At 36.1% G+C, this 15,245-nt stretch overlaps 1 protein-coding gene across 1 annotated transcript in view; it reads left to right on the top strand.

The window, feature by feature from the left end:
• Positions 1-15,245, top strand: part of AUH (AU RNA binding methylglutaconyl-CoA hydratase) — a 111,368-nt gene that overhangs the window by 25,474 nt on the left and 70,649 nt on the right. Inside the window, exon 4 of the mRNA XM_074570683.1 lies at positions 8,911-8,997. Within this exon, the coding sequence (XP_074426784.1) occupies positions 8,911-8,997 (87 nt within the window). The remainder of the gene's footprint in view (positions 1-8,910; positions 8,998-15,245) is intronic.

Genomic DNA, 15,245 nt, shown 5'->3' with positions numbered 1-15,245 from the left:
TTATGAACCAGTTTCTTAGATGAAAAGTTATTTAAGAGGCAATTATGAAAAATGTATCATAACCTCCTTAATATGTTTGTGTAACAGTACGGAAGACTGAGAGACAACCCACATAGATAGGCGTAGGGCCAAGGCCTGTGTTTTTAGCTGCTGACTGTTTGTTTATAGCTCTTTGGGGCTTCAGAGCCAGCTTTTAAGTGTATTAATTCACTCTTAAGGCTGGGTCCCATGGTAATGTACTGGTTTTACTTGTTTGGTTCCTTATAAGTAGCATACTAAAATTTCTTCCTAATGATCATAAGCATATGTACCCTTACTTATATTCATTTCAAATCATTCTGTATCTTTATAGTGTGCTGACTGAATTTTGTGCATCAGAAAAATTGAGCTCTGAATACTTCTCGACTTTTCGACTTCTCCTTTCCCTTTTAATATGAGAAGATTTTTGGCACTTGCATATTATTTTGCGATATGTTACTGACTTCTTTACCATTGAGTTTTTTGTTTCCTACCTAATGCGTTTAAATTGCTACAGTGTGATTTTTATTTTTTCTTTTAAATCCCAGTATGAAATGAACTAAAATGTAGAGATCTAAGTGATACTTGCCAGGTAAAAGTGGTGATGATGTCTGTTAAATTTAAAATTCAAAAATAAATATCAAGAAAAAATTTAAATATGAGAGTTTGGATAAAACTGTCTGGTGACTGAGACTAAATGTCGTGGGATTCCTTCCTCATTGAAAAGTTTTGAGGTACTCTACAGCACAGGCAAAGTTAATGTGAATCTTGGGGGTTTATCTATCTTTAAGGAACAAGAAAAAAAAAGGTTATGCAAAGCCTTGTTTTTCCAACAATACTTGTTCTCTTAGAGATTAATCTTTGATGTAATGATCTTTTAATTTAAATTTTACCTGTTACATGCACGTGATTGATTTAAAGTTTAAAATATGAAACATCAGAGAGCAGAAAAGGCACACAGTAAGCTGTACTGCTTTATGAGTAAGATCCTTCTTTTCAGCAGTACTCAGAAGATGATCCTCAGATGCAAATTGTTTGCAGTTCTTTGTTTAGTAGGTATTTCAGTAATATTTTATTTCTTTCTCTTTATCCTTAACTTTCAGATCTCTCATACCTTGCAACTAAACCCCAGGATTCTTGATGAAATGATATTTCATTTCTTAATATTCTGAATTAGTAACTGAGTTACAAGAATTGATAAAGTCAGTTTGAATATAAAATCTTGAAAATATTTAGGAATATGGTGGAGCATATTCAATATGTTGTAAGATTATTTTGTGTGTTCTGTAGCTTTTAAACATTTAGATATGAATACTCCTTCTTATTCTTAAAAAAATAATGAAAAAAAGCTTTATTCCTGTCTTCTAATCTCAGATACTCATTATATATTTTTTGGAGGAGTTATTTATTCACCTCACCCTTGGAAAATGGGGAAGACTCCCAAAGAGTAATATAGAAATATTGCTTAGGTATGCAGAGATATGTTTAGGATGGAAGAAGCTCAGCTGGAGCTTGAACTAGCAAAAGGTGTCAAGAATAACAGGATAACCTCCTGTAGGTATGTTACTACCAAGCAGAAGTTCAAGGAAAATGTAAGTCCATTGCTTTATGGCACTGTCAGCTTAGTTATGAATGACACTGAAAAGGCAGAAGCACTTAGTCTGCATGGGAAAGGTCAGCTCCCAAGTCTCTGTGCCAAGAAGCGACAGCAAAGTAAACAGCAAGCCACTGACCGTAAAGGAGAACTGAGTCAAGCTCCATCTGTACTGTCTGGACACATACAGATGAACAGGATCTGATGGGATGCGTCTGAGTTGGTGCACTTCAGAGCCACCAACTATTATATTTGAAAGGTCATAGAAGACCTAAGTGACTGGAAAAGGGCAAACGTTACACCCATCTGCAAAAAGGAAAATTTGGGAAACTGCAGACCAGTCAAGTCTCACCTCAGTCTCCAGGGAAGTTATGGAACAAGTGTTTGTGGGAGTTGTTTGCAGGCACATGAAAGACAAGAAACCTAATTCAGATTTACCAAGGGTAAATTGCGCTTGACCAACGTTATGATTACTGCTTGCTCAGTGGATGAGAGAAGAATTATGGATGATATCTACCTTGACTTTAACAACGCATTTGACACATATTCTCCCCTATCATCCTTGTAGACAATTTGGTAATATACAGTTTGGACATACAGACTGTGAACAGTGGCTCACCTGCCAAGGTCAAGGGATGATAATGGCTTATAGTAAAACGGTAAGCTGATCACAAGTGGAGTTCCTTGAGGGTCAGTGCTGAGTCTGGTAGTACTACTCGATATCTTTGTAAATGTTCTGATGATAAGATTGAACCCTCACGGAGTTTGCAGATGATTTCAAAGTGGACTGAGAGGTAGGTATGTGGGAAGAAGGAGTCACCATTCATAGAGACCTTGACAGGCTGGAAAATCAGGCCAACAAGAATTGCATGAGGTTTAGCTAAAATAAACATGAAGTCCTGCACCTGGAATGGAATAATCTTAAGTGGTGGAACAGGCTGGGGACTGACTGACTGGCTGGGATATAGCTCTGCTGCAAAGGACCCAGGAGTTCTGGGGGACAGCAAACTTAACGTGAGCTAGCAGTGTACCGTAGCAGTAAAGAAGGCAACCAGTGTCCTGAACTGCATCAGGAAGAGAGCCATCAGCAGATCAAGGCATGTGTTTATTCTGCTCAGCACTTGGTAGGCATCTAATGATGGTTGGAGATTCCTGAGGGGGGAAAGATAATTGATCTTTCTGTGCCCAGTAGATACAGAGAAAAGTACTGGATTTGCAAGGATGTATATACAGTGACAGAAGAGGCAGTGGGCACAAGTTGCTTTAGGAGAACTCCATCCAGATAAGATAAATACTTCCTTGTGAGATTAATTAAGAATTAAACATGGAATGGTTTTCCCAGAGAAGTGGTGAAATTTCCCTTCCCAGCAGTATTGAAGACTTGAAAGGACACTGGATAACTTAATCAAGGGCTGTGCATTTCACAGAAGGTTGGACCAGGTCATCTCCAGAGATTTTTTCCAGTCTAGACTTTGCTGTTATTCTACCAAATTAGATGATAATCTTTTTTGTTACTTTATGAAAGATGGTCGAAAATAGTTAGTTAATATTTATGAAGCATTCTGTCTGTTCTTAATTGATCAGACTGGACTCATTTTTATTCAAGAATACAATCAGTAGTAGCTCTAATGGGTAGAGATTGATGATCTGAGTATTGCGGGTCTGGCTGGGCTGGGAAGTGCAATGGAATTCTTACTGGAATGCAGGCATATTTTGTTTGCAAAGCATAAGACGGTTTTTCTTTCACACAGGCAAGAGATTTCAGTAGTGGTCGACTTTGTTTTGTACTGTGATTTGTCAAGTGTATAGCATCACATACAGAAAAATCATTACATGGTGACATTATCATCAAATTTAAATTATGCTGTTGTGGGTTTTTTAAAGGATTTTTAAGAATATTAACTTGAAGTATATATCTGTTGGCAGAATAATATTCATAACTTATTTATTACGGTGCTTTATATATTTAACAAATACTAATTCTATTTAAACAAAGTTTTGCTTGCCTTAGACTTGACACTAAATAAATATATTTGTTTCATGAGGTATTGCAGTTTCTGTTCAAAATTGGGAATTGTCCTGAATAGATTTCAGGATGTGAAGGCTTTATTTCTGAAATCATTGGAAATTTTTTTGTAGAAAAAATTGTTCGCAAATCTGAGTTTGAGCTTAAGTTGACTACAATGTCCTCAAACATGTATGTGCAGCTCCCTACCTCATAAAAGCTCATCGGGGCTTTGCTAATGATTTCAGCTGAACTTGGATTTCTTGCAGTGGTTTCTCTAGGAGGTGCACGCATCTGCCTTTGAGGAAAGATACTTACATGTACCATAATAGGTGGGGGTTTTGTAGTAGTTGTAAATTAATCCATAGGGTATGTCAAAGTTGGCCATTTGCCTCAGCATTTTAGTTCAGCATCTGAAGTGTCTGTTTTTCTGTGTGGAGAAAGAAGCATATTAATTCACAATATGCCTGATTACTTTGTGTGGGAATAGGCTGTGGGTACACAGCAGTTCTTAACCTTTTAGTTGGTGAGGTAGTGCGTGTTTTGTGCTTCTGGTTGAAAGCATTGTAAATTTCCGTCATAAATTCTTTAATGTTTTTCATTGGGTTATTAAACATCATAGGTGGTACCTCTGTGCTTTGCAGTTTTCAGTGTTCCCAGTTCTTGCCAACAAGGTACAGAGGAATTGAACAGAGTATGCAAAAGAAAATCTTCTGATCCTCTGGGACATCACTTCCTTATTGAAATTTTGGTGTGTTGACAGAATTGGTCAATCTATGTTTAGTAAGATCAAAGGGCAGACTCAAAATAACATTGCTATGGTAAGAATTTAATACATTATTGTACCTCAAATGCCTGTGCATGTGTCGCTTCCTTTTCTCTGAGAAAAGGCGCTTTGGGCACCTTTTGAGACTTAGTAGAATAACTTCACTGTTTAATTTTTGTGTGCCAGATTTCTAAAAGACTTATTTTTAAACAAATATTTATTGAGTAAAGTTAAAATTGTAAGTATGATGTATAAACTGTTAGATTTTATGCCTTTTTAGTTTATAGCTTTTGTGGTGTGTTTTGGAAATATGTGTTACAGCATAGTATAGAACAGTACTGTACAAGAAAATTTCTAGGTATTTATGGTATTTGGAAAGTGAGGCTTATACAAAGATGTTGGAACAGATTTTTCAAACACACCACTTAGGTTTTCAACAGTATATAAATTCTGTTTAGAAAGTGTGTGAAAATATCCAAATAAGGCAAGAGGCATGGGGTCAGAGTAATGACTGTAAAAGTTGGTTTTGTTTGGTGTGTTCTCTAGGTTAAATAGCCATCCTTGTTGTGTAGAAGTGTAGGTGGAAAAATTCCAGTGAATTACAGCAACATGCCTATCTTGCTGGACTGCCGTTGGCTTTCTCAAATAAACATTTTCTCTGGCACCATTGTGAAATGCAAGTCAGGTGCACGCTGCAAAAACTTTCTAGACTGACAGTGTACGACAGCCAACTATTGAGCAGCCAAATGTTTAAAAACATGCAGAAAGATTTAATTGATTACATCAGGTTTTTTATACTTTTGGGAAGGAAGGTGAAAAATGACTGACCTTTCTATGTTCTTCCGGTATGGGAGGGGGGAAATAAGAAAGTGATGGATGAAAATCAAATAGGTTTTCTTTTGGATTGACAGATCTCAGTGAAAATGTAGGTAGTATATAAAACAGCATGCATCTTCCTCACAGTAGTTTCAAGGGTTGATCTGCGAATACCAGTTTACATACTTGCTGCTCAGCAGAACTCCAAAAGACTGCTGTTTGTACTCGTATTTTGCAAACAGGACTGTTCATTGGAAGTCTGCAGGAAAGTTCTCTCCTACCAGTTTACTTCATGAATTTGGAAGTGACACTTCTGTGAATTAAGTTGATTGAAGAGGAATTTCTTAACAAGTGGAGAGTACCTGTCTTAATCCTAACGTAGCTGTAGGAGGAAGTGGCTGATGGCACTGTCAATGTAGTCGTTCACTGTTGCACTTCTCTTTTGTCCTATAATAACAGCTAGTAATCTGAAAATGGCACTGCATAATCTTTAAAAGGGAGTTTGTAAAGTGCTGGGAGCAGAGGGCTAAGAACCGGGGAGCATGATCCCTAGAATCACGGTTAGTTTTGACTAGCTTTTGCTACATTTCTGAGTGGATGTGAATCAATTACGGGGACAAAGCATGGAGATGCCAGAAAGCCAAATGCGGAGAAAACAATGATTCATGCTTTAGTACAAACGGGATGGATGTGGGGACATAATTACAGTGTACAATCAAATCTGCAACAGTTTGCCTCAGCTCACTGGTTGCTCAGGTTCCTCCTTTCTTCCCTCTTTCTTCCATCTTTGGGTAGAAGGGCTTAGAGACCCCCGTGTTCGGTGTCGTGTGGAGTCACAGACCCACAGCACAGCTCCCAGAGTCTGTTGGGAGTGGGTGTGGGGAAGCAGATAGGCCAAACCTGTATGCAGAATTCAGCTGTGGCTCATGGGAAAGTTACAGAGGTTAGTTCTGTGAGAGTTTTTGTGGTTTGAAAAGCTTAGCTACTTTGTTGCTCTCAGCAGTTGAGCAAATACTATTTTCAGATACTTTAAAGCAGTAAACTTGGGGTGAGAGAGGGATCTTTGATTTCAGTAGCTGAGAGAGCAGAAGTCTCTGGTTGAACCTGAGCTCTCCTTCATGGCTGCCTTCAGAAAGATAACCTTTCCTACTTCTGACTTGAGAACAGATTTTGAAGAAATATGTGAATAGTTCTCTGCTATATAGGTCAAGGAATTCTTCAAGAATTCTTTGATCAGTGATTGAATCTTATAACAGGAACAAAAATATTAAGTTGGTGGCACTTCCATCTCCTGTGAAGCAGAGGATGTCAAGGTGCGTGTTGTGTTGGAGTGCAGCAAATGGTTTCTGCCTAAAAGTCTTCTTTCTGAAAAAGCTTCAGTTACTATTATTATGCTTTGGAGGGATAAAATAGGAAAGGGTTGGGAAAAGAACTTTTTCCCTTTCCTTGGCGGTTATGAGGGAGAAATATTTAAAAAGGAAAATGTAAGATTACAGAAATTGGTTAGGGCGCTAAGATCGGCTAGAAATTTTTTACAGTACTCGAAATCATTAGTTTTAAATTGGCAGCTACCTTTTAATCCATTCTTACAAAAGTTTTTGTTGAAAATTTAATAGATTTCTGTAAAAATCTTCAAGGAAATGCATATTCTAAATGAAGGAAGAAGTCTGCAATTTGTCTATTTTTTGTTTTAGAAGGGTTGGGTTTTTTTTGGGTTGAGTCCATTTTTCAATGAGTCATTTTAATTGATATCAGAGAAGTGATATATTTGCATTTGCAAGTTTGCTGATATAACTTTTAAAGCAGGTTTTCTCATAAAGTTTTATAAAGCTCATTTTAGCTACAGAATCCTATACACAAATGGTTTTGTGATAGTTGCTTGCAGTTTTATATGATTTAGAGTTCTATTCAGATTTGTGGATGCAAATTTTTTTTGCTTTTCAGGTTCCTGGCAAGATTTCTGTATGTATTGATTGTGAATTACAAAGGCAGCAATTGTAATTTTGCTGTAGTGCAGACTTGAGCACAGTAATTCCTGTTTTATACTGCCTGCTCAACAGGCCTGTCATACTGTCTTCAGTTGGGGCATATCCTAGAAGGTTGTTTGGAAGCTTTTGGTAAGGCATCTGATAGGGTAAATTAAACTTGACATTATTTAGCAGGAAACATGCAAATGCAGTCAGGACTGATGCTTCATTGTTTTTATATTGACATGCATAGAAGGAGAAGAAAAGTCTTAGTGAAATGAGGAGCTTTGCTCAGGTGGAAGTAGGAGAGATGTAGAACTGCTTTATTGGGCACGTTACCTTAAAACAGCAGCTGGATATCTATCAGAAAATGTTGTATTGAGATACTGATTTTTCACAGAGCTGGGCTAAAGTTGTGTATTTCAACTAATGCTGTCAACAAAAGTATATCTAAAATTATGTTTGATGAAGAGGGTCAAGATGGTCTTGCAGTCTAGCATGACTTAAGTCCAGAAAGGCAAAATGGGGAGCCTATGACCGCTTAATTTTAAATTCAGAGTTACAATTTTGACTTAATCTGAGTCCAGTGCATTTTCCTGAGTGAATAGCGTTTTGACTCTCAGGACCAAGAAACATAAAACTGTTTTTTGCATTGGTTATTTGCCTTGTTTAGCCTTTTCAGACATATGCCAAGAGACTAACTTAATAGGTTAATTTTTACCAAATGGAAAAAATACACACAAAGTTGCAGTAGGAATGTTGCGCTTCTTTGGAGAATAAATATGTATGTGCAGATTTTGTCTTTTTCATGTATTCTTCCTCTATAAGTAAGATGGACTTCCTGTCTTACTCTGTATTTAGCTATTGTTATTACTCTCTGTTTCTCTCTTTACACATTCATGAGAGAAAATGTTAGGTTTGCATATCAGTGAATTTTTAAAAACACATTTTTGTAACCATCTCTCATATAGTATGCTTCTAAAACTGAATTATTTTCATATATTATCGAAAAAATAGATTAAAAATTTCAAGTTTTAGCATTGTTTCGAAGAAAGAAAAATATGGTATGTAACTTATTCAAAAATACATTTCAGTGAAGTGAGTTAAAAAATGGTATTAGGTCCACTAATTTTTTAGGTCCAATTATTTTTTTGAGACAAATATAGTCTGTTAATCATAGAATCATAGAATTGTTTTGGTTGGAAGAGACCTCTAAGATCATCAAGTCCAACACTTATGTGTGTCTACGCATCTTTTAAATACCTCCAGGGACAGCAACTCCACCACTTCCCTGGGCAGCCTGTTCCAATGCTCGACAACCCTTTCAGTGAACGTGCGCCCTAGGTATTTTATGATCTACCAATAAAAGAATAAATAGAGAACAATATGAAAAGCACATACTTACCAGACTTTGTGACACAGTTGGGAAACAAAAGTAAATGTCAGATGATTATTAGCATAAATGCTATTGTTCATGAAATATTTTAATATAGAAGAAGAAATGTCACTGGGAAGAATACACTTAGCGAAAATCTTGTGTTGGGTGATTTGATGGGTTTTTGTTGGTGTTTTGGGTTTTTTCCTTGAAAAACAGTCCATGTTTTCCTTGAAATCTGTGGAACTTAAATCTGTAGAAATCCGTAGACTTAAATTTTTTGGGGGATACAGGAATATTTTACTTTTGAAAATGTATTTACAGTACTTTATATTCCTTGTTAACATGTTTGTGAAATGTCACTTACAGGTGCAGACCTTAAAGAAAGAGCAAAAATGCACTCAAGTGAAGTTAGTTCGTTTGTCTCAAAAGCAAGAGCGACTATTAATGAAATGGGTATGTAACCTCTCCCTTGAACAGTGTTATTTTAACTTAACCTGAGAAGGATTAGGTCAGAGGAATGGCATAAATGTGCATGGTTAAATGTTGACAGGTAGTAGGATATCCACTACTATTTATATTCATATATATGAATCATGGTGCATTGCTTCTTCAAAAATGTTCCTAATCGAGTTGGACTTTTTTTTTTTTTTAGAATACTAGAAGAAGCTAAATTCTAACTGAAATAAAGGTGATTTGCCCTGCTCTTTTCATAAAGAATAGATTACACTGTGACATCCAATTTAATTTTTATTATTGCATTCTTGTGGTTGGTATAGTTAATACAGTCTTTAGTACATTTTAGGAACAAGTTAAACATCAACTGTTGGTAGAAAGTTAGCTACTAAGGCCTTTAAAATTTTAATATGTGCTTGTTCTGTTGTAGTAAAACCTGATAATAGCTTGGGATTTTAATTGACTTTTACCAGTTTAAGGATGGTAATTTCTCTCTAAATTTTACATCATGAATTTTCATCAAATATTTACATCTCTGCTGATTGGTTTTAATATATTTTTTTTCAACAGGGCATTATTGATATGTTTCTCAGAGAATGCTTTTAGATGTGTTTCCTTGATAATATTGGGTCAGATCTTGGTTTGGCAGAATGTTATGAATGGAAACCAGTATGTTTTTGCAGGTAAATGGCCAGACTACTGAACAATGAGTCTTTGATTAGGTACTTCATGGAGATACTTATGTCCTTGAATTAACATCTTGTCTTTGAAGTAAAGCAGATCCTCAAGGCTCTTTAAATAAATAAAATCAGTAAAATATCTAGAAGTGAATAGACCATTAATTTCCTGCAGCTGGTACTGTATTTCGTGCTGGTGTTTGTCTTTTAATTGGAATTGGGAGCAAAAGGCAACAAGGTGTTCTATTTAGTTACTTTGTAAGATTTTTGGGAGGCTTCCTTAGCTCTCAGTAATAGTTCTTCAGCTTTTCTTAGACTGAAGTTACTGGAAATACTTTCTGAGCTGCTGTTAACATTTAAATAGAGGCAACTGGTTTTAAGATTTTCCTATAAGCAGGAAATATATATTTTTAATTATTTTTATTTTTTTAAGTGAGAAATTTCCTAAAATCTAAAGTATTTAGATTTGGCATTCTGCAGTGATTTGATGCTTTGTTTTGCTTCAGAATTGAAAAGACTCTAAGACAGATGTTTGATTGTCTTCAGCTTCACTAAGGTTCCTGTGAGATTGTTTAACTACTGAATATGTAAGCAAATTTTCAGTGTTATCTGAAAGGTTTACAGTGGATCATTATGCTAACAGTGAATTACTTGAAGTTGTGGAAACCAGTATGAGTGTTTTCATTGACCGATCTCTAGTCTCTTTCTCAAGAAAGAAGCATGACATTGTGCGTAGGTGGAATTAATATTTGAGAATGTAGGTCACTGAAGTACCTAGATAGAAAGATTTGTGAAGGGATGTAGTAACAGCCATTAGACATACTGCAGGTTGGAAAAGAGAAAGAATTTGACCATAGCCCTTGCTCGATATTGTAACAAAACTTCTGCTTATGTTGGCTGAGCATCTCTTTTTTTTCCCCTCCCTCTTTCCCTTTCTCCCTCCTTCCCTCCCTCCTGCCATTTTGCCATTTCTGCTTTAAAACACTAAACAAAGCAGTCAGTAGAAGTTTCTTTAAAGGGTACATCATATTTGACCATTTTGCAGTTCATGTTGTAAAGGCTTTTTTACAGAATTAGAGAAGAATATTGAGCTATTGCTTTTAATGTTATTGGTCAACTTTCGTATCATGTATGTTTGAACATGCATAAAGTAGTTTTTATTTTTTAGTCGCATGATGTAGTCCCAGTATGTACATAATTGAGACATTGTTGGTTTTGAACACATTGTGACAACAATAGATGTATTTATAGGATACATCTAACATTTTTCTGAAGGGTCTTTGCAGAGCAATTTAAAATGTGGTTCCCTGCATCAGGAACAGGTAGAGAATATAAAAAAGTGGATTTTCTAAACGAGATTAGATTAGATGGGTGCAGCAGGCATCATGTTGCACGAGACCTTTATGAATAGAAGTGAACACTAATTTTGTAGCAAGTCAGGGGTTCTCAGTTCTTCTTTTTTCCTTCTGAAGAAGTGATCTGGCATTACAGAACACAATTTTTGCAGAACTAGTGGGACATTGTATTTACATTTGATTACTGCAATGAATCTATATATTGAAAATAATAATATTTTTCCTGCCCAGCAACAACCAGAATGTTATGAGATGGTTAAAGAGGGGAAATGATTTTCAAATTATTATTTGCCCCTGCAAAATGCTGTATAGCCAGGGAACAATGTTTCCAATCTCCCATTTTGTTCTTTTTCTATCCAAGTTTAATGCTGTAATCTCATTTAAAATGTGTTCTACTTTTTCCTTTTCACAAATAGGTCATGTTTTGATAATTGTGTTTGTGTTCAGATGTGTGACCTAGTAAGGAGATGCTTCTTTTTAACAATATTTTCAGAAAGAAACATTAAGATGTCTTTGTAGACAAAATACACAAAAGGTTAATTACATCTTGAACAACTGGATAAACCTAGCTTTTTAGAATTGACATGCTTTGGCTTTCCTTAGTGCCTGTCAATTTCATTACATTTAAAATCCGTACGCTAGTGGTTTTGTAAAAAGCTGTAGTATCATTTTGGAATACAGCTACAGAAAAGAATTTTCTGGAAATTAAAAGCATACTGCACTTGTTTTTATGGGTTAATTTATAACTTCGTGCTAAATTTGGGTGAAGTATTAAGAGTGCAGCAAGTATCACTTGGTATAAAAATAAGCACTTAAATAAAAGAGCTGAAAAAATTGTACAGAGCCATTAGTTGCAGTTCTTAGACCTTTAAGTTGAAGGGCGGAAAAAATCAAAACACCCTCTATTTTTAGCAGTGGTTGCTTTTGCTAAAATTATACCAGAATTGCGTTGTGGTGGTTTTTTTTCTTTTTTTTTAATAGTGGGAATTGTAAGACTCCTTGTCCATTACTATATTCTGCCTTCAGGCTTTTTGTTACTGATGTAAGGCTGCCTTTACCCTCAAAAAATAGAAGAGAAAAGCATTAGTAGATCTCTTGCAACCATACATAACAAAACAGGCCTGAATAAATGAAAAGAAATGTTACTGACTCCCAGAAATCTGTTTTTTGATGCTTTGGGGGGAAAAAAAAAAGCCATCATTGTGGGTCAGATCTTTCTCATATATTTTATGGTGTGACTTCCATTAAGTCCCTGTTGTTCTTAACACGGGCTGGGGGTCTGGGCTGTGATATTACCATTGGATGTACATTATCTGTTGGGATTTCAGTTGCAAAACAAACTGAGGCTACATATGGAGCTGAGTGTAATAACCACCCTTCTCCAGAAAAACACCGTGTTTAACAGAAAGAAAAAATGAAGGTGCAGAAAGAATTTGAACTGAGTGAATACTTGTAGTTACTCAGAGTGATGTTTGGTGCCAAGTGAGAAACACCATTGATTAGCAAAGCTCTTCCAAAGAGTATAGGCATAAGTACCTAAATCCCACAAATGGGGATAAAAAAGTGGAGACTGACTTTCTTGGTTACTTTTTTAAAAACAAAGTTAAAGTGTAGTCAGGCTTGATTTTTATGTCACATTTAGAGGCAAAACACCTTACTCATGGCCTGATGGAACCTGTATCTGAACTAAGCTAAAGTAGAAATTTTTAATAAAATACTAATTTTACTTGTTTTCCTTTAGACATCGTCCATTCTAACAACCTTGTAGTGCTTTGTTTAAGAGATCTGATTAGTTTTGATGCATAAGTTGTGATATAACTTTAATAAGTGGTGATATTTAGTAACTTTGTTTAGACATAATTTTTGCAGGTGTGATTAGTTTTGACGTAGTCCAATTTAAATTAGATCATCCTGAATGAAAGCACCTTGTGGTCAGTTGCTTGGATTTCTTTTTTTCATTGAATGCTTTTTATTTTATTCAAAGCAGATACAACTTTATATTTACAGATACATTTTGTTTCCTCCTTAGCAATTTTTCTGTTATTCTGGCTTCTCTCAGTCATCACCAAACTTTTAATTTACCTAAAAAAGTGGTCTTGTTCATCCTTCAGGAGAACATTCACTTCTCCAAAAAGTTTATTTTTTGACTATTGAAGATCACACATCCTTGGAAATTCTTAGGTTGTGCCGCATTATATGCTACAGTTTAGTTCTGGACGTAAGCTCTCTGAACTTCATCTCAGAGGCCCCAAGAGTGGGACTGGAATTACAAAAGTTCCAATTGATTTATAGTTTGCTAACTGACACCCTACCTTCCCATTGTGAAGTATCAAAAATAGGCAACAATGATCATTGAAGGGGTCAGTGCAGTGCCTTATTTTACTATTTGAGTTTCTGGGTCTTCTGTGGAGCTTTGGTTAACACTAAAAATCCTGGTTTAGTAATGAACACTCCAGACCTGGTTACTACTCAGAGAGGTGACTGCTTATTTAACATTGACCAAATCCATCTGTTTGCTGGGGGTAAATCTGTGCAGCAAAGATGGAGTGCTCTAGTTCGGAAATCCAGTGAGAGGAACTGTGTGTTACTCTTTTAGCGAAGAGCAGATACAGGCTATAACTTGAAAAAGCTTTCACTGGGAAGCTGAATGAAATATCATAGGTAGCTATCAAATTTGAAAAAGGACAAATTTACAGCTAGCTGTGCTGTGCTTAGCAGCCATCATGTATCCCTTCGTTGCTGACAGTGAGGGAGATTTTGGCACAGTATTTCCGTTACTGTCTTCTGTTGTTGCCTGTTCAGATAAGTGTAGAGCATACCTAATACAGTCCAAGACTGCTAGCGTTCTGAACATTTTGCTGAGCTCTTGGTTGTTTTGCAGTATTAGATTTACTGCTTCTCTTCACATTGAATTAATTTTAGATACCCTTTGACTAAGTATTGTCTGTTTCCTAAATAGACAGTACTGTCCTTGCAGAGCTGAAATTATGGGCTTTGTCAAATTGCATTGGTTTGTTTTTAATTAAAAAACACAATGCTAATCTCTGTACCATTATAGAGGCAATGAATGCAACATTAAACTTCTCTACCAAGATGTTTATTAGCTATTTCTATGACAGCATTGCTTCCACAATTGCTAATACATTTTTTTCCCCATAATAATAACTTTCTAAAAACTGTTACAAAAAAGATACAGGCATGGAGGACCTGAATATTAGGATGAGCTGATTTTCCTTCGTTATAGGTCTGAAGATCAGGGAAGAAGATGGCTTTAGCATTGTTGATTCATTGTCTTGATCCCTGGCACTGCTGTATAGCCTTGACAAAAATTAACACAGCCTCAGCTATCGTGTAGTTTTCCTACTGTTAGTAATTCCAAATGCTGTTCTGTGAGGAAGAGTCTGTGCTCTGGATATGGCTCTTTAGTTTTCCTCCCTCAAAAAATAACTGTACCAAAAGACGGGTGATACTTGCTCAAATGCTTTATTGTGAGCAGCATAGCCAGTTTGCACATTGACTGTTAAAAACAGGCTTCCAAGTATGACTTGCTGTCCAAGACTTCTGTTCCCTTTCTAGGGAGCCACATTGTGTATGTTTGATGCGTTGGGAAATGCTACCCTTTCCTCGCACTGTTCAGGTTTGAAATTGCATGTTTCTATCCCTGAATGAGAAGGAATAGTTTGTTAGCTCTTTCGCTTTGCCTGTCTCAGCCTCTGGCTCTGTTCCTAGAACCAGTTGGTATTCAAAGGGCAACAACTCCTGGCATGGTACTGAAAGTATTATGCTGCTCTTCTATCGAAGAAATCCTGAGCTCATTGCTTGGGCCCAGCAATAGGCCTTGACTTCAGAATAACATGTTCAAGTCTTGTACTGAACACGGCTTTTGCCTAGGTATGTGTTGCTTTAATGATATTACCAAGCTAGTTTATTTAAAAAAATAATTTATGCTTGCTGTGAAACATTGGGGCGTTTCCTCTGTAGTGTTCAGTGAATGAATTGACTGAAACTATTACTCGATACATTAACCTAATTTAGAAATAAAGATATTTTAGCACTAGGCTGCAGAATGTAAGTATATGGAATACTACTGAAAATAGATACAGGAGAAAAATTCTAGAAATGTTCAGCTAAAAGGTCACAGTCCGTGGGATTTTGTGTTGTGTCAAACAAGAATGCTACTGTTACTAGAGTATGTGTTATCTTCATACTGTAAATC

This window comes from Larus michahellis, chromosome Z (genome assembly GCF_964199755.1).
Source record: "Larus michahellis chromosome Z, bLarMic1.1, whole genome shotgun sequence".
NCBI lineage: Eukaryota > Metazoa > Chordata > Aves > Charadriiformes > Laridae > Larus > Larus michahellis.
This window is presented reverse-complemented; position numbering and strand designations above follow the sequence as displayed.